At 36.2% G+C, this 16,339-nt stretch overlaps 1 protein-coding gene across 1 annotated transcript in view; it reads left to right on the top strand.

Moving 5' to 3' along the window:
- rg (A kinase anchor protein rugose) overlaps positions 1-16,339 on the top strand; it is a 1,380,990-nt gene that overhangs the window by 1,256,593 nt on the left and 108,058 nt on the right. Inside the window, exon 47 of the mRNA XM_090393458.1 lies at positions 4,288-4,465. Coding sequence (XP_090249584.1) covers positions 4,288-4,465 — 178 coding nt within the window. The remainder of the gene's footprint in view (positions 1-4,287; positions 4,466-16,339) is intronic.

Raw genomic sequence — 16,339 nt, forward strand, 5'->3', positions numbered from 1 at the left:
TATATAGTAATCTACTGCTCTTTGCACTTTCACTTTCTTGGTTTCCCTGTATAATTGGTCATTACAAAATGAAATTAACAGTTATGATTTAAATTTATATGTATATATTTTCTGCATAATTCAGATATTATGCTCCAATTTTTAAAGTAAGCGATACTTTTGCTTATATTCTATCATTTAAAATATGTATATGCACATACATCAAATGTGAAATATGATTTCCATATTTTTACAATAGAATTGAACTTTATTTCGCTTTTGATAGTTTTACCCCCCCCCCCCCCCCCGCGTATCCCACTGCATTACTATCACCCATCCAAAAACTGTTATGAAACATAGGTACAGTTTTTATTTAATTCATTATTTTTCTCTAGTAATTGTTCCACATAACTTTAGTTTATCGATACAGAAACTAGATGGTGATTATTATAAATCAGAAAATATACATATTATTTCCTGATTATTAAAAATCAGGAGATTATGTGATATTGGGTAATAGGGGAAATTAATATTTAAAATCACTGTCATCCTACAAATGTAATATCAGAATAAAGAAAGATGGAAAAACCAAACAAGAAATGTTTGTAAAATATTCAGATATTGCTTGAGGCTCTTTAGTGTGCAGCCTACTGGGCATGTTCTATTGTTCTGTTTCTCAGTGGGGGTTAGTAATCTCCATTAACTTATTACTGGGCAGAAAGGAATATTAGTAAGTATACCCAAGACACAATTCATTTACGAGATGGCAAGCAGCAGTAGCAGTAGCAATAACATTCAGGGTAAGAAAAAAAAGGAAACTTCATGAGATGCAAAAAAGTTGGAGCCTTTGCCTTTCGAGCAGCTCTTGTTCTACCTATGAGGAGAGATATCTTTCCAGCTCTGAAGATAGCAATTCTGCCTGTACTTTAGATATGTCTTCATGCAGAAAATGGGTGATGAAAAATGGAAGCCTCCAGCAAACTGAGTGATGGCCTTGCAGTGTGCTTTATTGCAGAACCAAATCATAATTATATCAGATGTTATAATGGCAAAAATAGTAAGAAAAATCTGGAAATCGATTACATTATAACGAATAGAGAAATCATGTCAGAAAAAATTATTCATGTAAGAGTTCTAATATCAGCAGACATAACGACATTTTCTTCTAGGTTAGTATGTGCCATTGTTGAAGTAGCTAAACCTTTGCTATTATTTTTCACTAAAATGAATGAGCATGTTCCCCAAGTGATTTATTGTTTGTAACAGTTTTATTGTGAATGATTTATAAAATAAATTCTCTGAAATATCTGCAGATTGATTAGGTCTACCTCCCCCCCTCCTCCCCTCAAAAAAAAGAAGATTAAGAAATGTATATGCACCTTTTCTTTCAAAATAATTCAAATCCTCTTTTTCAAGATAATTATATCAAATAATTTATAATTTTTTGATAATAAAAGTGAAACTGATCATTATAAATTAAGATTTTGACATAAATAATGCATCAGCATGTTAAGAAATGTCAGTATTTCTGTTAGGATATCTGCTAATCAACAATTGAAAAGGAAACAATCAAGAATACATCAAGACATTCTTGATGTATTCTGCACTACAGCTTGAGGCACTTTAGTGTTCTCTCTTTTCTTTCTCAATAGCAGTGAGAGTAATAAGCTTTTATCTTTTCCTCCAGCTAAGAGGATATTATCAAGTATTTCTAAGACATACATTATTTCAGAAATAGCAACCAGCAGCAGCAGTAGAAGTAGTAGCAATATTTAGATTTTTTTTAAGAAAAACAAACAAAAATAATACTACTGAACTTTCTTTTGTGTGGTATGCATATAAACAATTTTGCATGGTGAAAATATAGCATATTGTTTCTAAAATTTCAAATAATTTCAGCAGACAGTAGAACTGCTGATTTTAGAAGCTTAACAGTACAACAATCTTATTGCCATATTTCTTTTGTCAAAATGGTAAAATGAAGTAATAGATTTTGAATACAGTCTAGTAAAGCTTTCAAATCTGTAGAAATTTAGAGTAGTTATGCAATTGAGTTCCAGAGGATGGGGGGGGGGTAAGCATTAAAAAAATCTTCAAAATGAGCAAAAATTTTGAATCATTTCGTATATGATATCTTTCATATTATATTTTCAACATATCTATGAGGATATGCACTGGATATTATCATAATGTGCATAATACAAAAAAAAAAAGATGAAGGTTAAGAATCACTGTTAAAATTTCATTGGATATAAATTTTTGATACAAAAAGGACTCATGATCGGAAACCGAGTAATGCAATTTAACTTTTGTTGTTCATAAAGACAAAACAAAAATTGTTTATAAAACTGAAAAGTGATGATCCATATAATAGTATTTTGCTAGGAAAGAAAGCAAAAGGTCATATTTATTGAAATAAATATGACCTTTTGCTTTCTATAATATTTTTTATAATATTTTCACACATGTGAAGTTCGTTTCAATTTTTGGGAAGAGAGACAATAAATCATTTTAGAGACAAAAAGGTCAAATAGACAGGTGACACAAAAGTCACTCAACAACAACAGTCAATCCACTAATGGCTATAGAATAGCTGTAATGGGATTAACGGCGGAGGAAGGTAATGGCGTGATAAAAGGTAGAATACCAATGAAGTTTTGATCCATGAAAGCTAAGGAGGTCTGGCTATTTCATACCTCAGCCGGTTGGGGGGTTAACAAAGTTATGAGTTAGGGAAAAGTTAATTAAAAAAGAGTAGAGGCATGCATTCTGCAGAGAAAGATTTGCAGGCATATCCGTGTCATAACCATGACGGTGTTCCTTGCATCCCAGTATATTTTGACTTTTTCCAGGCACATGATCTGACAAAGTGACAGCTGAATTATTTTCTAGCTGGTTGGGAGGCCACCTGATTCGTTACCATCCAGTTGAGACTCATTGGCTGTCTTATTGCTGCATCTTCGTGTTGAAGAGGTTTAGGGTTCCTACAATGTGTTTGGTTTGCCTTGCCTTTGAGGCTGTCTCCCACTATGTGAAAGAAACATGGTCCCACTCTGGAAAAATCAAGATCAAACTGGCACTAGCCACTTTAGATCCTCCAATAAGCAAGTTGCTGTTTTACTATGTGATGAAGTCATATATTTCCTAGGTCTAGCTGAATGACTTTCATCATCATGACTTTCTTTTCATGAAATTATTAAGTTCAGTGAAGTGCAGTATATAATGGCTGGAGTGCTATGCAATAAGAGGGTACCGATCAGTCTTAAATTCAAAATCTACAGGACAGTAGTGAGACTAGCTATGACGTATGCTATGGAAACTGTGGCCCTGAGGAAAAATAACATCAGCAGGATGGAGGTAGCGGAGATGAGAATGCTTAGGCAGTGTGACCAGAAAGGATCATCTGAGAAATGATTATGTAAGGGGAAAGTTATGAACTTAGGAGCAAAGATAAGGAGGTAAGGTTGAGATGGTTTGGTCATGTGATGAGGAGGGAGAAAGAGTATGTGGGAAGAAACGTCATGCAGATGTGTGCAGGGGAAGAGGAAGCACAGACGGCCAAAGAAGAGATGGAGTGAGATGGTGGAGGAGGACTTGAGGATGAAGAACTTGGATGTGGCTACAGCCCAAGACAGGAGGTTGTGGAGGAAACTCACCACAAACAGTGACCCTACTCAAGTGGGAAAAGCTGCAGAAGAAGAAGAAGAAGAAGTGAAGTGCAGTATACTTGAAAGAAATAATCCTAGTCTCATGTAGCCTGTTGTCTATTAGTATGTGCAGTATCATTAAAAGAAATAAATTTTAATTTTAATTTAAATAATTGAATCCAACAAATTATCAGCAGACTTATGAAATTTTTAGTTCCATTTGTCCTGATATAGTGATATAAGTCAATACTGTCAAAAGTAACAATAATTAGTGCATAAGTCTTGTTGCTAATTTATTATCTGAAATAATCTTTCTGATTTTGGTACTAACATTGGTCTGATTTAAACCAAAATTAAGTGTCACAACAAATTTTAGTAAACAAATATCCTGAATACTAAATTTTATTAATACTAATCAAGAGCAAAGCTGTCATATGCATACACGAAGAATAGAGAGATAAAATAAATTTAATAGGTGCTTATGATTATTTATTGCAAAATGTAGATGATGCTGATGTTGATAATTTATTTTTACAAGTATGAAAATGTTCTAAACATGTTGAACGCTGTTTATTTTTATTGTCTGTGTTTTCTAAATACTCATAACTTTAGAATTCTGGTGCTTTCAGTAATATAACATCATTGTTTTGAAATATTACAGAGTCCTATGATGTTTTCTCCCATTACTGAAGAAGTATGTATGATTATGAAGTTTCTTTCTAACTCTCCTGTATGCCACATCTCAGCTAATACTTATCCTCAATTACCCATGCCTTCTGTGGTTACTGTATCATGCAATCAGAATTTTGCTGTGAATCGATGGAATCCATGCTTTTCTGGTAAGACTGTATTACTGCAACATTACTATTTCTATAAAAAAATGCTTTAGTCAGTTGCTGTGAAAGCATTCTAAACAAGATTAACATGCAGTTTGGTATCTGGTGAGTTAATGTCAACTTAGCCTGAAGTACTTATTTTCAGTTAGAAATGTCATAGGAATATACAATGCTTGGAAAGAAGTCAATGGACACATAGTGTGAGGAAAAAACAGCCATATGCACCCATCTTATCAAGATGTAGGACCTCTTTTCATTGCAATGATTGCAGTCATCCTACAGGTCATATTTTCTACAAGCGTATGATATTTATCAATGGGAATTTTGGAATATTCTTCCTCTAGGAAGAATATTCCAAAATGTAATGAGGTCCTGGACTGTTGTAGGATAGATATAGATCAGGGCTCTGTGAAGGCCAGTCAAGTGTGGTGATGTTTATGCCTACAAACCACAAAGTTACAGCAGCATCCTTATGACATGGTGCATTGTCTTGCTGAAAGAGACAATGGTCATGTGTGTAGAAAGGCCATAAAGTAGGAAGAATTGCATTGTCCAGAATGTTCAGATATGTCTCAGAATTCAATGTACATGGCACCACAAATAGCGGTTCGAGACCAAACCAGGAAAAACAGGATCATACCATCACACTGCTACCTCCAGATTTCATAGTTGGGATTATGCACTCTGGTAAGAGATGTTAGTCAGGCATTCATCTGCTTGGTAGAGGGTGTAGCACAATTTGTCACTCCATAATACTGTATCTGGGTGATCTGAGTCTGCAAAGTTTAAGGTAACAAGTGGTGTACCACAAGGATCGATGCTTAATCCACTGTTATTCAATCTGTATATTAATGATATTGGGAAGGATTTGACAAGCGACATACAGTTATTTGCTGATGACGCAAAGATAGGTAGGGTAATCAATAATGCTGCTGATATGTAGTCTTTGCAGAATGATTTGAATAGGCTGGAATTGTGGGCATGGGAAAATGGATGTCAGTTCAATGTCAGTAAATGTAAAGTCATTCATTTTGGCATAATTAGATATCCAATATCGTATTATATTGGTGGGATTAGACTAGAAGAAACTGATGAGGCTAGGGATCTTGGAGTGTTAATAGATAGGAATTTGAAGTTCAGGGGCCATGTGGCAAAGATTGCAAATACAACTCAAAAGATAATTGCAATGCTGAAACAAATGTTCACATGTAAAGATAAGGATGTTATTTTTCCTCTTTACAAGGCCTTGATAAGACCTCACTTGGACTGTTGTGTGCAGATCTGGTCTCCTGGTTTCCATTGTGATTCTGATATACTAGAGAGAGTACAAAGGAGAGTGTTAAAAATTATATCAGGATTCTGGACTACTGATTATGAAGACAGATTGAGAATTTGTAGACTGCAGACACTAGCAAAAAGGAGAAAGAGGGGGTGATATGATTGAGACTTACAAACTTCTGAAAGGGTCGTACAGGATTTCAATTGATGGAATTTTGCAATTTATGGAAGGTGGGGAAAGGATAAGAGGGCATCCTTGGAAGCTGAGAATGAAAGCCACCAAGAAGGGTGTGAGGGCTAGATTTTTCTCTCAGAGGATGGTGCATGATTGGAATGGATTGCCATTGGATGTTGTGAGTGCAAGCAGTGTGAATAAATTCAAGAATAAGTATGATAGCTGGTGTGTGTGTGTGTGTGTGTGTGTGTGTGTGTGTGTGTGTGTGTGTGTGTGTGTGTGTGTGTGTGTGTGTGTGTGTGTGTAGTATGTGGCCTCCCTCGATGAGTCTCTGACTCCCTGGAGGTCTCTCTTAGTAATAATTCATATTGCAGTCCAACCATGGAAACCAATGTTGTGAGCCTCCATTCTGAATGTTTTTGTGTAAATTCATGTCCCAATCAATGCCCAGAACTCTGCATTCAACATGTCAGCTGACAGATGGCAGTTTTGAATATTATTCTTCGTAGCACCCTATGGTCACATTTGGTGAATGTGATGGGTTGTCCACTGCGGGTAGCACTTGCAATTGACTCCCTGTGCTTGCGTCTCAGCATAATATTACTGATTGTTAACCTGGGATGGCTCAATTTGTCAACAGTTTGCCAAACATATTGGCCTGGAATATGGCATCCTACCACAATGCCTCTTTCAAACTCCATCAGTTTTCTTCTCACAACCATTTCACTCAGACTTGGGAGCATCGTATTCCTCCAATTTACACTGGCTATGAACATGTGACTCATTACATGGTACTTTGCACCTTGCCCATGGGGGTGTCCGTTGACTTCTTTCCAATCAGTCTCAGTAATTCTCAATATTTATAGAGCTATGGGTATTTGAATTGTATCATGCAAAAGTAGATTTTAACATGTTTATAGACATGCTAGTGCACTCACTTATAATATAATTAATTATTACATTAAATAAAAGATAAAGTTTTTTTTTTTTCATGAAGAATGCTTAGAAATGCATTTTGTGTAAATAAATAAATATATATATTTCAATGTAACTGCTCCATCAAGAATATCAGCACTATTTTCCCTGTTGAGGAATCTCAAATTACATGCATGGGCAATAATATTCAGTGTACTTGTAAAACAGTGGTTTAATCTTATTCACTTAATAATGAAGAATTTTCACCTGGTTCCATGCATTACAATCTTTGAATGCATGCTAAAGTGTTATATCCATGACATATCCAACAAATTCACTATCTTGAACTTAGAGACATAGGTGGTTGAAATTCTATCATTATTTGAACTCACCCCCCCCCCCCCACACACACACACTTGCATTGCTTCTCTTTGTTTGCTGACAAAGAACAGTTTATTCTTGATAGATTCAGCCATATCGGAAATTGCATTTTATGGACTTATGGCAATCTACACTGAAGACATTCTCATAGCTGGAAGGAATTTTCAATTTCATTTTTGGCAAATTTTGTTTGGCATCATTGCCCACTCGCTTATTGGATCACACATGTTCCTACAATGCCTGATAGATTTACTGTAGATTTTTGCAAAATTAATTACGGGACCATCTTACAAATAAATAATATTTTCTTTGTTTCTCACTAACTGTTACAATCATAAAATGAACAGTGAAGATCTTTTTCTTCTAATTTTAAGATGGGTTTTTGGGGTGCATGCTATTTAAATACTGTAGGAAACACTATGGTTTGCCTGCTGAGTCATCTGGTACACCACAAATATGCATATATGTATCTAAGATTATACATACCTAAAGAACAGTTTCTTTCTATTTGATGACAAAGTTTATGATGATAAAGATGGATTGGTCATGGGATTTGAAGAGAGTGCCTTAGCACTTTTGTACAACCAAGAGGTGTGGCTTATTTAAGAACTCTATTTCTATCTGTATTAAATACCTTATCTGTCAGCAGTTATCAAGTCAGGTGAGTGCTAAGGAGACCATCAAAGAAGCAATAATCCAAACATGCGTCTTGTTATGAGGGGGGGGGGTTAAATTAAGATAACTGTAATCAGTGTGCAGGGCAGCAGCGCCATCACTTCCTTGCATCAAAAACATTAGTCATAAGATTGCATCCATAATTAAGCATAATGGCATCAAGGTAGCATTCACATACAATCAGTCTTCCTGTCTTCCACTTTCACTCATACCATCTGGATACAAGAGAGGTGGAAATATGACAGACAGGAGTTACATCCATTAGCCTTATTAAATTTATATATATATATATATATATATATATATATATATATATGTATATATAGATCCCATACACAAGAAGTCGAGGGACCTGTAGGCACATCTAGAAGTTGCAGGTTGTAGTTGTTTGGGAATACTTCTTTAGGAAGGCTGTTCCAGGAGACAGAGGTAGATGAAATAAAAGAGGATGAAGAGAAGCAGGTTCAGTGTGTTTGCAGCTGATCAGCTGCAGCTCTTGTATTAACAAGTGCAACAGAAAGTGGAGGAATGATAGCTGCCAATTCACTGAAGCAATGACCATGGAGATACCAGTAGAATGGACACAGTGCTGAAACATAGCGCCTGTTAGATAGCGGTTGAAGTGAGTCTGTAAGAGAGGGATCATCTATGAGGCTAATTGCATGCCTCTGAATGGCATCAAAAATTTTAAGGGAAGTTTTAGGTGCACTATCCCAGACATGTGAGCAATATTCTAAACATGGACGGATTTCAGATTTGTATATATATAGTGAAAAGTTGATTGGGTCTAAAATAGGCTCTTGAATGAAAGAGAAAGCCAAGTTTTTAAGATGCCTAGGAGGCTATTGATGTGATATTTTTATGCTAGGAAAGACTGGAGATAAACATTAGTCTGGGCAAAGAGATCTGATCTTGTCTAGTGATTTGTATATTACTGAGGGTAAGGGTAGGTGAGCTGGGATCTCTTTTGCATGAGAAAAGGCAAGACTATGTTTTGGTGGCATTGAACACAGTAAGGTTGTCCTTGTCCCCATTGGAGGACAGCATGTAGATCAGACTTATACAAGGGAACCATAACCTCTTTGCTTCTGCATGTCAATGTCCTCCTTATTATTGCTACAATATATTGGGATGTTTTAACACTCCCAGATCTCTCATCTCCTCTATCTTCTTCATATACTCTGCATTGCAACATTTCCTACCAAATTTCAAGACTTTGCACCTTGCTTCATTAAACTGGTAGCTCCACTCATTTGCCCAGTTACATAGTATATTCAGATCCTCCTGCAAGGCCACATCTTCTCTACTTCTCATGGTTCTTCTGAACTTTGCATCATCAGCACACAGCTGCATATCTCTAGTTAAGTTGGTCTCAATGTCATTAATGTCCAAGTTAAACAATAATAGACCCCTGTGTTCCAAAACAATAATCCCAAAAGAGGAAGGTCACTAATGGAGTGACCTTTCTCTTTTGGGGTACCACTCCTCCATACACAACTTGCTGATATCTATCTGATAGCCAGTCAGCTATCCATCTCACTAGTATATTATCTAATCCCATCTATTTCAGTTGAGCTAATAGTTTGTCATGTGGCAGTCTATCAAAGGCTCAAATTTGAAAAATCCACTGTACATGCAATTTATTTGTTATTAAATCATTTATTTTCAAATTATTTGTTATTCACTCAGAGCAGATGTTTTGAGAAAGGCAGAAATAGTAAAATGTCCAAGGAAAGAAGAAGTAAAAATAATGTAAGCCATTAATTTGGCATATTGTAGCTGAATGATAGTGGCTAGGTGAATGACATTCTGTAGAAAAGGGAGCTTTTATGAAGTTATGGTCAAGATAACATCCCAAATATATTTGGAAGGAGAACTAATTAAAAAAGAGATCAGTAATGTTGGAGTGGGGGGGGGAGGATTATCTCATATTCTGGAGGATAGGTGAAACATTTGTAAAAGCTCACTGCTGACAGCAAATACATCAGCATCTCTTCCAGCTCGAGCAGTGACAATTAAGAAAAGAAGCCCACTTTATGTTGTACATGTTGAAGTTTCCAAGGAAGATAACCTCACTGGTTTGAGAATTTGGATTGCAGGAAATCAAACTTTAATGAGGACAAATAATGAAAAAGGTCAGAGAGTGTTATCAGAATTTGGAGAGCAATACAGACTATACAGATGAATGGCACAAGGAAATTTTGATGCCTCAAAATTTCACAAGGCTCTGTAAGTTGCCAATGTCATGACCAGGTCTCATACAAATGCACAGATTCCATTCTGTGGTGGAAGCAATCACATAAAATGTAGTTTGTAAAGTTGAATTGGGGAATACTTGTTTGGGCATATTAGACACAAGTCAGGGTTAGACGTGGTGGTATACATCATTTATATTATTACAGATAAAGATTTGTGAAATGGACGGGGAAAAAAAATTTTTTTTTTTTTGAATGATGTACCTTTGTTGGTTTATTATTATTATTATTATGTGATACCTCCAGGGAGTCCAAAGACTCGTCAAGGAAGGGCACCTACTCTACAACTCTCTGTCTCCACCATTCACAATCCACCAACTGCAATGAACCACAACTACCATCATCATCATCATTTACACAACCAGCATCTACTGTCCACCACCATCACTAGTATTTACACAGACTATCACAAACATCCATGCCCAAGGCAGGATTCAAACCTGCAGCCTTTTGGCTGGAGAGCGGATATGCTAACCAGGCTGGCAACCGTTTTTGGTTGTTTGTTATTTTTTTGGTATCCTTTTCTGAGAGAGAAATTTTTATAACGGAAATTATTTATGTCTGCATGGTTGTGTGATGACAGAAATTAATGAATTGAAACATGCAGTGTGGGATGAAAGACTTGTAGACATGCCTCCCACACACAGAGAGAGCATGCAGCCTTTGTGTGGTCCCAGTGGTGACCATATATATCATTTATGTGTCATTTGATGAAACACAATTCCCTTGCTTACTGGAGTCCTTAAGTGGTATGATGTTTCATCCCAAGAGCAGGGTTTCTTCCTGCTTCTTGACCCTACCCTCCTTTTCTCAACAATTACAAGGACATGCCAAACATACTAAACTTTCCCATTTAAGGATGCAACCTTAAAGCAGTTCTGAAGGCCAACCACTACATATGACATCTCCAAGGAACTCAAGGGCTGATCATGAGAGGGCATTCTATGCAACCCATCATTCACACACACACAATGCCATTATCTAAACACTATATCCATCAAATATGTAGTATATCTCCCACCAGTAATGGTATTTTTATTTGAAAATTGCATGTAATAGTGCCGATTTGCCTGTGTGCAGGATGAAAAACCTGAGTTTCTAGGAGAAAAAACTCTGTTACCTCCTGAGATCAGCTAAGACTGAACCTGATAGTATCCATCCAGAGGTCTCCATAGGTCAGCTTTGTTATCACACATACACTCTTCATCTGGCCCACAAGATGCCTCAGCAGTGAGATGTTGTGTTATGGGATAAGTTTGAATTATTACATCATTGCTATAATATAACTGAGAGAAGAATTTGAGAATCCTTAGAAATGGCTTTGGATCCAAAATACCTAAATATAAATCCTACAACTTATCAGAATATATCCTAGCCATAGCTAACCTAACACGTGCACATGAATGCGTAAACAAGACAACAGTGCTATGCTTGGTTAACCTGCTATTTTTAAAAATATCAAGTTCTTTTATAACTGTGTAGTGGTTGTCACCTTTGTTAGTCTTTATAGTTTGTCTACTAATATTCATGTTTACGCCTGAAGAAATCCTATGTAATTAGGATGAAATGTTTTTAATTACAATAATTGTTATTATCTTCTACTAGATTTCTGCCTTATAAACTCTTACTTCCTATCCTATCCTAATTTACACTCATGCATAGACCTACACCTTTTACCGTGTAGGTATTCGGAACCAAAATCCTATGGAATAGGTCGATTACTCCTTACTAATGGAGGTGGCCTATGTCTGTAGAAGTGTGTGCTTCTACAGACATAGGCCAGTTTGCCTGTTCTAGGGGACAAAAAAAATGAGTTTCTGAGTGTAAAAAACCCTACCTCCTTATGAGACCTGCTAACTCATCTTTAGTCAATAGAGACCAGATAAAGATTCCTCGCATCACTGACGAGAATCGAATCCAGGTCTTTCCAACCAAAGGGCTTCGTCTATATAGACTGAGCTACGGAGACTCTAAGCTCTTACTTATATATCTATCAACTAGCAAAGTCTACATACTTTATACACACACACAGTTAATATTTAATTATATATATTTTATATTAAATATATAATAAGAAAAGAAAAAAAAAACAAGACATAGAACAAGTATATGTTTGTAAGGGTAGCAAAAGTGAAGTATTAGCAGCAGTTAGCTAATGAAGCCAAAAAGAATACTAGGCAGTTCTTTCAATATGTAGCCAGCCAAAAAATAAGAATGACTATGGAAGGATATACTATTGATTGGAGAAAATGGTATAAGAACAACTGCAGTGGAGGATATAGTTGAGATATTTAATGAGCAGTTCATAAAGGTCTTTCATTCTTGTGAATGTGATATCATCGAGAGTTAGAGAGCAGTAGTTGATGATGAGAAAGAAAGGGACTGTAAGTGAGCAACACATATAGGATGAATTGACCAAACTTGATGTTAATAAGTCTGTGGGACTTAATAATATATTACTACATTATTTAAATTAAGGGAATATTAAATCCCACATTATTTCAAAGCCGAATAAGAAACTCAAAGATCGGAATAAAAGTGTTTCATGTCGAATATAGTAAACTGTAAAAGTTTCAGCGGATTGTAGCATAAGCTAAAGCACGTAGTTCAACACTAGGGCAACTTGTTGCAAAGGTAGGTAAAGTTCTGATCACTATGCTTAGTATTACCCATAATGTAAAACACATCTCTTAGGAGATGTATGATGTTATACATTATGGTGGAAGGTCACTACCCAGACCGGTTTCAACCTTTATCGAGGTCTCATCAGTGAGTACGTAGACCAGGTAATACTGACGGTATGGCAAAAAGAACTTATGTACTTTGCTATACGAGTTGTCAAAAAGGTGCACCCATAAATTACTTAAATAAAAGAGCCAATAGGCTTCACTTCGGCGATGTAACATTATTTAAATTAAGGGGATATTAAATGCCACATTATTTCAAAGCCAAATAAGAAACTCAAAGATAGGAATCAATGAGTTTCAATAGAAATAATGTGGGATTTAATATCCCCTTAATTTAAATAATGTTACATCGCCGAAGTGAAGCCTATTGGGTATAACATCATACATCTCCTAGGAAATGTGTTTTACATTATGGGTAATACTAAGAATAGTGATCAGAACTTTACCCACCTTTGCAACGAGTTGCCCTAGTGTTGAACTACACGCTTTAGCTAATGCTACAATCCGCCGAAACTTTATATTCGGCATGAAACTCTTTCATTCCAATCTTTGAGTTTCTTATTCGGCTTTGAAATAATGTGGGATTTAATATCCTCTTAATTTAAATAATGTTACATCACCAAAGTGAAGCCTGGCTCTTTTATTTAAGTAATATTACTATGTATTTTGGAGGAATGCGCCAGGGAGTTGGCATCTGCCTTGACATATTTGTTTAACATGAGTCTTGCACTGAGTCGAGTTCCATAGAAGTGGAAGGAAGTCAAGATTGTGCCACTTCGTAAGGGAGGTGACAGAACTCAAGCATCAAATTATATGAGTCCCTATTGTTTCCCTATATTTGTTTCATTTGTTTCCCTATCTGTGTGTCAATTGTCATGGTTAAAGTGTTGGAGAGCCTGGTGAAAACTAGGATCCAGAATTGGGTTGACAGCAGTGGTATTATCTTTGATGGACAGCATGGATTTGCTAAAGTCATGTTTACAATACATTATTTACAATATGATTTACTTAGTTATTACAATATGGCTTCGTTTGACACAGTAGCATACTTTTTTCATAGCATACTTAGATTTTACAAAGGCTTTCGATAGATTATCACATGATAAATTGATAGTCAAACTAGATCAAATGGGTTGGATATTAGACTAGTGCATTGGATCGGAGATTAGCTATCTGATAGGTATCATCAAGTTGTGTATGGGGAAGCAATAGCCCTGAAGAGGAAAGTCACTAGTGGTGTGCCTCCTCAATGATCAGTTTTATGGCCATTGCTGTTTAATCTGTATGTCAATTATGTTGGTAAAGATAATGCAAAGTTGGGACAAACTACGAGGAGTAGAGATGTTCTGTTACAAGAACACTTGAATAGATTGAGTAAATGGACATAGGAGTGGGGATGCCAATTCAATGTTGCAAAATGTCATCATCATCAAATTCCTGATGTGTACCCTCATGGGGGATGTACAGGATATGATAGCACTAAATGAGAAACTTACATCATTACTAACTTCCTATCTACAATTTTCCTCCAAATCAATCTGTTACCTGTCAAGACTCCAACATTATCATATCTTATCTATCTTCTAAGGCACTTTTTACTGGATCAATCTACCTATATCGTGGTCTTCCTCTGGGTCTTTTTCTTGCCAACCTGGCAGAAAACACATTTTGCTAATCTTTCCTTTCCCATTCTGTGACCATACCAGCTGAGATTAGCTCTGCTAATAATGTCAAGTTCTTTCCTAATATCCTCATTTTTAATATAATATTGCCATTGATACCATCTGTTCACACCTTTAATCTTTCTCAGGACTCTCATAAAGATTAGATTTATGAAAAACCTCTTCAATATTAATCCTATAACAACCCCTTACTAATTTGCACATTTCTATCATAATCACTTCTCTTTCTCCTATCCACTAGACTCTGCAAATTGCAGTGTCTCAACCTTTCTTCATATTCAACACTTCAGAGATCAGAAATTACCAACCCTTTCCAACATCTTTTCATCCTTTTTTAAAGCCAGGTGACCAAATCTGTGCACATTAGTCCATCTGTGGCCTAATCAGAGCCTTATACAATGAAACAAGAATCTCCTTAAATCTCCTTACTTCTACAAGTCCTTACTTCTATAAGTTCCTGTGCATCATTCCAGAATTCATTGTGTTGTCATCACAATTTTAGCAATATGTCCTCTAAATTTTAGATCCTTATCCACCATCACCCGAAGATCTCTTATTTTCTCCACCTCCAACTATATATCCCCACCACGAGTAAATTCTACATCCCATCTTTGTTTCCCATGGTGGGGATATATTGTTGGAGGTGGAGGAAATAAGAGATGTTTGGGTGGGTGATGGTGGATAAGGATCTAAAATTTAAAGGATACACTGCCAATATTGTGAGAACAGCACAAAGAATTCTGGGAATGATGCGGAGGACATTGACTTATAGAAGTAAGGAGATTCTTGTTCCATTGTATAATGCTTTGATTAGGCCAAACATGGACTACTGATTTGGTCATCTGGTTTTCAAAAGGACAAAGAGATATTATTACTATTATTATTCTATTATTATTATTATTATTATTAGTGACACCTCCAAGGAGAAGACTCATCATGGGTGGACACCTATTGTACAACTCTCCATCTTCACCACTACACCGAACCTCTACTACCGATCATCTACATCATTTCCGTCTACCGCCCACCACCACAGCTAGTATTTTTTTGTCTGTAAATTGAGTGTGTTCTGAAGGGCCGATTTGTTTGTGTGCAGGATGAAAAACCTGAGTTTCTGGGAGAAAAACCCTGCTACCTCCATATGAGATCGGCTGACTCTCCTTCAAAGTCCATATAAAGATTCCTCACATCATGACGAGACTCGAAGTTAGGCCTTTTCCAATTGAAGGGTGCAATGTACCGTCATTCTTCCAATTGCGCTACGGAAGTGCTATTGTTTGAAAGCATCCAGAAGCAATTGACTAAGGTAATTTCTGATTTTTGATCCCTGAAATGTAAATATGAAGAAAGTTTGAGACATTGCAATTTGCAGAGCCAAGTGGGTAGGAGAAAGAGGGGTAATATGATAGAGACGTGCAAGTTAGTAAGGGGTTTTTATAGAATTAATGTTGAAGAGGTTTTTCATAAAATGGTGGTAGGCCAGGAGAAAACAAGAGATCATCCCTGGAAGCTGTATAAGGAGGGTGTGAACAAGGGAGTGAGAAGCAGGTTGTTTGCATGCAGAGTTGTGAATGATTGGAATGTCTTGCCTGAGAGTGTGGTGTCTGCAGAGAATTTGAATATGTTTAAGGCATAGTATGATGGGATGTATATATAGACAAAAGAGACCAGTTAGATGAGTCAAAGACTCATCTAAATTATCTTAGGATAATAATAATATAAACTATAGTTATTACAAGAAGCCATTATTAGAATGCCACGTTAATCATGATTAGCCAATTACTTAAAACAGGATTGTCCAACCTTAGGTAATCCAAGGGCTGCATCAC

Source organism: Typopeltis vanoorti, chromosome 5 (genome assembly GCF_054136105.1).
Source record: "Typopeltis vanoorti isolate ZY-2024b chromosome 5, IOZ_Tvanoo_1.0, whole genome shotgun sequence".
In the NCBI taxonomy this organism is placed as follows: domain Eukaryota; kingdom Metazoa; phylum Arthropoda; class Arachnida; order Uropygi; family Thelyphonidae; genus Typopeltis; species Typopeltis vanoorti.